Source organism: Epinephelus moara, chromosome 17, assembly GCF_006386435.1.
Source record: "Epinephelus moara isolate mb chromosome 17, YSFRI_EMoa_1.0, whole genome shotgun sequence".
Classification (NCBI taxonomy): Eukaryota; Metazoa; Chordata; class Actinopteri; order Perciformes; family Serranidae; genus Epinephelus; species Epinephelus moara.
In genome coordinates this window covers 6,785,410-6,795,267 of record NC_065522.1, presented here as the reverse complement: position 1 = coordinate 6,795,267, position 9,858 = coordinate 6,785,410, and the positions used below count along the sequence as shown (strand labels likewise).

Here is a 9,858-nt window from a genome sequence, read left to right as displayed (position 1 = left end):
ACAAATCCCGACCAAGTTTGGATGAACGAGTCGCACGCAATCTGACAGGAAACGAAGGCTGCTCATCGGTCCCGTGCGCCGCTGTATGCAGGACGCACGGATTTCATGGGAGGAGCGAAAGGATCCACGGTATAATTAACCACAAAACACGTAAATAACTTTATATTACTGGCGTGTAACACTCATTAATGCTTAAGCTGAGTCCTCTACGAAATGAGAATGCCCATTTGAAATAATCTTCTCATGTTTAATGTCCGAAAATGAATTAAATTTGTTCAAGGCGTCAAACTGATCTTTGTGCATGATGATCTCAAACACACTTGACTGACTTATATTTTCGTTAGGCTATTATTTTTTTCGTTAATGTATAATTATTTTCAGTAAATCAGGCAAGCTTATTCTATTGGAATTTATATTTATTTTTGTATGACATTTTACACAGCTGCAATGCGCAGCTGTGTAAAATGTCCCCAAAATGTAATAAGAAAGACAGTAGAGGTTGTTTTTTTTGCCATTTGCGTGTTTTTATTGAAGGTGCAAACACAATTAGGCTACACAATTAGGCTACACCATCAACGAAAGCCCAGGCGCTGTGACTCTCGGTCAAGCTTTCTGGGGCTCCTCAGTCTCTCATTGATGCGGTCTCGGATCCTGTGCCACTGCTCCCTGGACAGATCGGGAAAGCGCTGTGTCGCGTGGTGGTGGACGCTTTTTTTAAGATTGTCAGGCAATGCCGTTTTTCCATTTGAACCACTCCAATTCACCCTCTTCCCCCAGCACTGGTACTCCTCAAACGGCGTCAGAGCCATGAATACATTGGCAGCATACAGATCAGGCCGGTACTGTCCTCGCTGGTGGCACTGCTTGTAAAAGTCCTCCTCCCGCTCAGCAGAAAGGCCTCTCAGTGTGATGTCCAGCAAGGATGGAGCTGGGGTCCGTGGGGTTGCTGGGACTGGATTTGGGGTAGCAACGGCTGGTGTTAGGGGGGGTGGGCAGTGGTGCGTTAAACGTCAGATGACGTCTGACACATGGGGTGGCAACCAGCCGCTCCTGCCGTGGTAATGCTGGTGGGGGATTCTCGAGCCGTTTGAGACGTACGTCCAGCTCTTGAATGGCAGCTTGCATCTGGTCGAGACGCTGATGCGCGCTATCCAGTGCTTCATTCAGGGCAGTGACGTCTGTGTTGCTGCACCATTGCGTCTCAATCTCTGCCAGCTGCTTTTTGAGACTCCGGATCTCTGCCTCATAAAAACCTCCAACACTGCCAGAGAAGCTGCCGCCAAATGAGTCAACAGTGGTAGCCTATAGGAAAATGATAAACATGAGTGTCAATTCATAACAAGAAAAGAAAAACGAGACTAAAAGCCCGAGCCATATATTCTACACCTCAGCTCAAATAACAAAAAAAACAAAAAAAAAAACTTACCGCTTTCTTTTTTACAAGGCGCACTTTGGTCCTTGCTGCTGGCGTCATCCCAGATGTAGCCGAGGTCCGTGGCCTCTTAGCGGCTTGCTGCAAGGGCTGCGTCGCCTATAAAGGAACATCTCAATTAAAATTGCGTCACAACTTAAAGTTTAGAATAACATACTGTAGACTCCAGCTCGACTGAACGGTAGGAGAAAGTTGCATATTGTAACTTACCTGTGATAACAGACGTTTAGGTCTCACAGTCCGTGTAGCGGGGTAAAAACTGCTTGTCTCCATGGTCCAAAGAATTTACTACAGTTGCTATGTATCCAAAGCAATGTGCAGAAAAATAGTAAAATCACCTTGCAAGCCTACGTATATATCAGTAAACAGGGATTTTGTTACTGATTTAGAGAAATCTTATTGGCCAGGTAGCCTCCAGCTGTGGTTAGCCAATCACATGCTGCCATCTGGCTCCCCCTCGCCATCAAAGTTGAATTACCTTTTCAACCACACTTGATCACCACTGTGCTACAGTAGGCTATTGGCAACAACAAAAATGATGATCAGCAGAGAGAGCTCCCAGCAGATCCGTGTGATGCGAGGAAGCGGAAAAACAACACAGGAGATAAGGGAAAGTTTGGCATGCCGGGGCATCAACGTTTCACTGAGAGCTGTCAGGAAACACTACAAGGAGAAACCACCCCGACGCCTGTGTCCTAGAAAAATGCAGAAGTAAGTAACCAACTCAATAAGGGAATGTAAATGCATTAAAATAGCAACATTTAAAAAGCTGAATGTGAGACCTGCAGCCAAATTGTGGGTTTTAGTCTAATTTTTATCCCCTCAATTTTCACAGCAATATCCTTACTGCTATCAACGACATGACCAAGACCAACGACGAAATGATCGCCCGAGCTGTACAGCAGAAAATCGAGGCAGATTTTGGTGTTCAAGTGAGCCTGACGAGTATACGCCGCGCTCGCGGGAGGTTGGGATGGACATTCAGCAAGACCCGTTTCTGCCCAATGCTAAAGAAGCGCAACAAAGATGCAAGGCTGCAGCAAGCTTCTCAGTGGAAGGCGTCTGGGGAGACTTGGCATAATGTACTTTTCACGGACGGTGGTTGCACTGGTTTCCACAGAAAGGATCACTTTGTTGCCAAACCGCAACCATAACACCTGTTGAAGCTTCATGTATGGGGAATGATTTCCCGGCGAGGAGCAGGTCCGATGGTCATCTTCGATGGAATAATGGACAGGACCTACTTTGAGGAGTCCATCATTAAAGAATTCGCCGCACCATACATCAGGAAATATTTTGGGTCGGATCATCGCTTTTTCCAAGACAATGATCCAAAGCACACAGCTGCTGCAGCTTGCATTGCATCTGAGGGCATCAACTGGGTGAAAACTCCAGCGGAGTCACCGGACTTAAATCCAATTGAGCTCATTTGGCACTCCATGAAAGACTACATCCACAAAGAGGCAAAGCCAGGCACAAAACAGGAGCTTGTCCAGGCCATACAGGTGTTTTGGAGGACAAGATTGACAGAGAAGTTCTGCAACAGACTTATTAGTGGTTTAGCTAAAGTCACTAGTCTGATTATCAGGAACAACGGAGGGCATAGTGGAAAATGATACACCATTTGTCTCAATAAAAATATGGCAAAAAACCTCTTACTGTCTTTCTTTCTTTCGGTTACATTGTGGGAAGTAATATTTTAAAATAGGCTATATATTACAATAATTTTATATAATATTGCTAAGCCTATTTATTATTTTAAATAATAATAATATTCATATTCAAAGAAGTAGCCTATTGATTCAGTTCAACTTCTTTTCTTTCTTCATTTGTGTAAAAATGTAATGTAAGGAGTAAAAGCAAAAATGTGTCAGAATCATAAAAACAGTAGTACAATAATATTGCAACAAAGCTAAACTTTTTAATTACCCAAGGTATTATCTACTTTTGTAAATTATTGTTTTCATTGACATGTTAGAGTGAAGGCATAGAGTGCCGAAGTCACGGCCCTTCCGGTGAAGCTCATGGGACCTTAGATCAGAAAAAATATGAATGGCAGTGAATGAGGAGAGAAATATTATCTTTTGGTCCCGTTTGAGTTGTGACAGGAAATCCAAATATGTTGTTAATGAATTTAAAACATAAATTTTAAAGTCAAGAAAGTCATACTTTGTGGTAAAACTGTTGATATATAAGCTTTTGAAAAAAACATAATTAGAAAAACTACACAGGAGGCGGTCGCGTATGTGACGTCACAGCTTTCGCTCGCTTCCTGCAGCTTGGAGTGACTGCAACCTGGCACAAAACACACAGACATCTTCATTCATAAATCGATTAATCATAAAAAAGTGGAATTTCAGCGGGGAGGCCAAGCTGCAGGAAGCGAGCGAAAGCTATGACGTCACATACGCGACCTCCTTCTGTGTACTCGAGTCTTTCTAATTAAAAAGCTTATATCTCAACAGTTTTACCACAAAGTATGACGTTCTTGACCTTAAAATTTATGTTTTAAATTCATTAACGACATATTTGGATTTCATGTCACAACTCAAACGGGAACAAAAGATAATATTTCTCTCCTCATTCACTGCCATTCATATTTTTTCCGATCTAAGGTCCCATGAGCTTCACCGGAAAGGGGCGTGACTTCGGCACTCTATACAGAGAGAACTTGTTTAGATGAGTCACAATGTAGCAACGATTGAGTGTTCAATTCCTCACTCAAAATGCCTGTAATGCCGTGTGTGAGCTCACCTGTTGAAACAATAAGGGTACTTGGCTTGCATTGTTCAAAAATTCCAGTGGTTAAAAGGTTACCTCCTCATCTTTCATTATCTTTGGTGGTTTATGCAAACTGCTTTTACCTCCATTTGCAATCCTTTTCATCCAACATAAAACTTAATTCAGTGAATTCCTGCTGTATGTTAGTGTGTCGGCTTTTTATCCATGAAAGCCAGGGACACTTGTCTCCAACACACATTCAAGAATGTCTCGTCAAGTCACTTCAAAAATTAAATGTGTTTATTTTACAATATCAGAATAATTAAGTTAATAAACGAATAAACGAAATGACAAATCACAAAATCATCGAAAAAGTCCATATAGCCTTAAAAGACTCAGGGCCGAATTCACAAAAGGATTGCGTGGCTTTTGCGGCCGGAGCAAAAAGATACCGTCTAATTCACAAAGCACGCGCAGAGGGTGAAATGCTCCACTAACTGCGCTGCCAAGCAGATTGCGTCTCAGTGCTCCGGTGTTATTTGCACGTATTTAAATGAGGTAATATGCATATATTTGGTGGAAAAATTGCCCATTTCTATGCAAATCAGCCTCACTGATAAACAACGTCTAATTCACTAACACCAGCGCTAATAGCCACACGCAGCTTGAGTGAAGTAAATAACGTCTTTAGAAAGCTGGTGCAAACTGGTCAAACTTGGTCAAATCCACAGCCTCAACCCATCCGACACTGTTAGACTGACTCGCAGACATCACTACATGAGGGTATGAGGTACATGAGTATTCAGTACTTTGCCAAACAAAGTCTGCCATTGTTCTGCCACGGTGTTCTTGGCGCAAAGCCAGCATTTATACTTTGCCATGTGGCTTATTGCAATCAGGGGCAAATCAGGGGCAAACTGCACTTAGCTGCCAAACTTTGTGGGCGTGTTTGTGCTGGTATATCATATCCTTTGTGAATAGGACGTTAAGATGGAGCAAACTGCGGGTGCAAATGAAGTGCAATTCAAGGTGCTATCAGTGGCCGTTCATTCTTTGTGAACTCAGTGTAGAAATGTCTTCTCTCTCTCCCCGCATTCCAAATAACCGAGTACGCAAACACAGACAAAAGGTTAGGGTATGGCATAGTTACGCTAAATCACTGGCGTTGGAGGGGGAAGGGCAGCTCACAGCGCGCACATTCCGGCAGCCGACATGAGCCGACAACATTCAATACGTGTAAACCAGAGGGGACCCTGCCTGTTAGCGTAGTTTGCGGCTGAAAGTGCATTATCCCTTTTAATAACACAACGGATCTTACTGCTCAGCATCCCCTTTAATAATTGTTTTTATTCTCTTGCCCAAAATAGCAAAAACAACTGCGCTGGGCCGCTTTATTTTTTTTTATTTTGACTAGACTGTCCGCCGTCAAAACAGAGGGGGCTTTGTACTGTATGTGAAAACTTCGGCTACTTGTCAAATCCTGTAAAGTTGTGATTATAATCTCTTATTATTCAGTCTACAAGTAAAGTCTTAACGTAGGGCCTACTGTGTATTGACCAGATCTATACAGTTAGGCTACTGTACAAGATTCTATTCAAGACGTTGAAGAGACTTATTGACAGATGCCTTTCATGCAGTCGCCAGTGGCTGGTTTTAGATCATAAGGCAAGTCGCCTGTTTCAACTGCCAATCAGCTCGTAGCAAAGTCAGCTGGTCACGTGGGGCGCAATGACAGTTTTGGACAGAGAGAAGAGAGAAAAGAAAGGAAAAAAGAGGATCACCTCACCAATTTGTTTGAGGAATAGCTCCACGGTTCTGCGAGTGTGCAAAAGCATGCAGTAGGCTACCATCAATTTATTATTTTTGCACCCTCAGTTGAAATTAAAAAGTTTTCAAAAGAAAAAAAACGCACCACTCCGCCGACTGACTTGTAGCGCCGGTACCCGGTGTATTTCGGCTGTCAGAGCTGTGCCAATTAAACGTGATGACGGCTCAACAAACGTTAAACGTTAGACATCAGTGCACAGGACACAAGGACAGGACTGCTGCTTCATTCATGGGGTTTTTACGCGCATCCGAGCGCCTGTGCCAAGCGTAATTCAACTGGGAAGGCGCAGCAGAGCCAGCGGGGTTTCTTCACAAGAACACAAATAATATAAGATATTAAACACAGTTTTACAAACAGAATATCCTCTAAAACTCTCAATATCCTCGTTAATTGCCTTTTGCTGACAATAATCCCATGCAAAGCAGCAAGTGCAGAGTGAATGACTGAATGAATGAATGAGGATTCAAATTAATTAAAACGTGCGCATGATGTATATTTTTTCCTCTCACGGCCACTGCCGGGCCCCGTATTTATTACAAAAAGGTCAACAAAACAGGTTTTCAAATTCAAAATAACTTGTAAACAAACGAAATCTTCAGTATTACACCTTTTCGGTTATTTTCCTTTCAGACATTTTTTGAAGATGTGATCTCACTGATTACCTGAAAACAATTATAAAAAAAAATATCCTAACGAAAATAGAAGTCTAATCAAGTAAATAGCCTTCAGAAAGTGCATCAGTAAAAGCCCAGTTCTATACTGCTGCCCGCTGCTGACGCACGCAGTGTGCGACTGAAATGTCTGCACTGCAGCACTGTAGCTGTGCCATATTCCACAATATCCAAACTTCGGACTGGCAGATCCTTTAGAAAAAAGAGGAAGGGCCGACATTTCCAATAACAAAGGCAGGAATTTTCGTAATGGTGGGACTTGTGAAAAAAAAGGTGAAGGATCGCCAATCCGAATAATGGAAGTTAACGTTGGAAGAGGCAAGGTTTCAGAAAGGCAGACAGTTACCCCTGAAACGAGTCGTTGCTATAGAAACGATACGCTTCCACGTTTGATAAACTGAATGACTGCAGGCCGTTTTTTTGTGAGAGAGGCACCATCTCATGGTGATACCCTGCAATTGAATGAGTGGGCGTGTCTAGAATTAAAATAGGAGAGGGAGGTGGGGTAGAGCTAGCACGACAGCTGGCTGGCAGCCAGCTGGAACTTGGCTGGGATTTGGCTGGGATTCGACAGGCAGCCAGCTGACAGCTGGCTGGGAAGGGGAACTTTTGAGTGGCTCCTACTGTAGCATCATGTCAGTACACTGGCAGGTCAAGACACAGCCAATTTAATTAGAGTTTAATGCTCCTCATATTTCATATTAATTTATTTTATTAAAAATTAGTATTTTAGCTCAATAGATTCCAGGTCATGTGACTTAATGGCTCAAAGTCAGTGTAGGATCATGTCAGTACAATGGCAGGTTAAGACACAGCCAATTTAATTCAAGTTTAATACTCCTCACAATTAATATTAATTTATTTTATTAAAAAATAGCATTTTAGCTCAATAGCTTCCAGGTCATGTGACCTAATAGCTCAAAATCAGTGTAGGATCATGTTAGTACAATGGCAGGTTAAGACACAGCCAATTTAATTAGAGTTTAATGCTCCTCATATTTTATATTAATTTATTTTATTAAAAAATAGCATTTTAGCTAAATAGCTTCCAGGTCATGTGACCTAATGTCTAAAAATCACTATAGGGTCATGTTAGTACACTGGCAGGTCAAGACACAACCAAATTAATTAGAGTTTGATGCTCCTCTTATTTAATATTATTTAATTTTATTAAAAAATAGCTTTTTCACTCAATAGCTTCCATAGCTAAGCTAAGCTAATAGCTTAAAAACAGTGTAGGGTCATGTTAGTACCCTGGCAGGTCAAGAAAAAGCCCATTTAATCAGAGTTTAATGCTCCTCAAATTTAATATTAATTTATTTTAATACAAAAAGGCATTTAAGCTCAATAGCTTCCAGGTCATGTGACCTAATGGATCAAAACAGTGGAGGATTATATTACTCCACTGGTAGGTTAAGACACAGTCAATTTAATTCAAGTTTAATACTCCTCACATTTAATATTAATTTATTTTATTAAAAAATAGCATTCTAGCTCAATAGCTTCCAGGTCATGTGACCTAATGGCTCAAAAACAGTGTAGAATCATGCTAGTACACTGGCAGGTCAAGACACAGCCAATTTAATTAGAGTTTAATGCTCCTCATATTTATATTAATTGTGCAAAGTAGCTTACAACACTTACACTACAACACTGCATGATGACAGGTGGATATTNTACATTCATACTCCAGTTGCCTTGGTAGTACACTGTTAAATTTAAAATCACATTCAAATATAAAGTGGAATATCTACAGAACTTAAACACAAAACTATTTTATGACTGACAGCCACTTACTCAGCAATAAGATCATTTTTCATGTTTCATGTAATTATTATTATTATTATTAGGAAGGACATGCCTTAAAGACACTGCCGTGCCTACCATTTTCTCTTTCCCCAATGGCAAAGAGGATCAGCCAGGACGAAAAAGCTTGGTAAGTGAGGAGGTAAGTGACAGCCCTGTTTATGCTGTAAACATCATCGAGGAGGTTGCAGATGAAGACAATGGGAGTTGTGCCAACAATCTTGCTGCCAATCAAAGCAATGTCATTATGATGGAAGACACACCTGAATGGGCCTTTGTTGCTCATGATGTCTCGCATGATGACATTGCTCTGACAGTGAATGTGTGTGACGATGTTGGTTTGGGTAGCAGCTTTCAGCAAGACAATCTGAGTGGAAAACAGGCAGACTCAGCATCAGATCACTCTTACAGCATGTCAACCCAGCAGCCTAATTGCTCTCTGAGTGATCACGGCTATATTGTTTCAGAGTCTCCAAGAACACTTAAAAGGAAAGCCTCTGCACTATGGGAAAAGCTATGTGCAGCTCGCAAAAGGTTGAGGTTGCAAAGCCAGCGGACAAGGAGACTGAAGGCAGGAGTTTCTTCCTTGAAAGGTCTGATCAAAGTGCTTCAGAAGAAACTTCTAATTTCAACCTAGTGTGCCTCTCTTCTTGACGGTCTTGATGACATTCCACAAGACATCTTTCAGAGAATACAAAAGAAGAAAAAGTCAGTGTTTTCTGAAAAATTGAAGCAATTCGCTACTACACTACACTCCAAAGGCCTCTCCAAAGGCCTATGAGTACGTCAGAGAGAATTTTCAGTTGGCTTTACCTCATCCTCAGACCATACGAAAATGGTACAGTAGCATCTCTGCAGATCCGGGATTTACTGTTGCTTCATTCACAGCTTTAAAAAGTCATGCTGCTGAACAGAAGAAAGAAGGAAAAGACACAGTTTGCTCATTGATGATGGATGAAATGTACTTTCATAAGCAGACTGAGTTTGGTGGGGACCAAATTTGTGGCTATCTTGACATCGGTGCTGGTGAAATGGAAACGTTGTGGCAACACAAGCATTGGTCCTAATGGTTGTTGCAATCAATGAGTCTTTGAAGATCCCCATTGCCTACTTTCTTATCAACAGCATGACGGGAGTAGAGAGAGCAAACATCATCCGAGAGAGCCTTGTTAGGCTTCATGCCAACGGAGTAAGGGTTGTCTCCTTGACATGTGATGGACCCTCCCAAAACTTTGCAATGATCATGAGATCTTACTTTCTCCATCCCGAGGATCACACACAAAAGTCCATGTGCTCTTGGATCCATGTCACATGCTCAAGCTTCTTAGGAATGTGTACTCAACAGTTGAGGTTCTGGTAAGAGAAGATGGTCAGCAGATCAGGTGGCAGTATATTGGGGA

The 9,858-nt window shown here is 41.8% G+C and overlaps 1 protein-coding gene across 1 annotated transcript; it reads left to right on the top strand.

The window, feature by feature from the left end:
• The first annotated feature begins 1,892 nt into the window (after positions 1–1,892).
• On the top strand, positions 1,893–3,059 carry si:dkey-77f5.3 (uncharacterized protein LOC326903 homolog). Its single transcript, XM_050067627.1, is given in 2 exon segments — positions 1,893–2,143; positions 2,268–3,059. Coding segments are annotated over 2 exon segments (957 nt in total). The 5' UTR covers positions 1,893–1,967; the 3' UTR covers positions 3,049–3,059.
• The last annotated feature ends 6,799 nt before the right edge of the window (positions 3,060–9,858 follow it).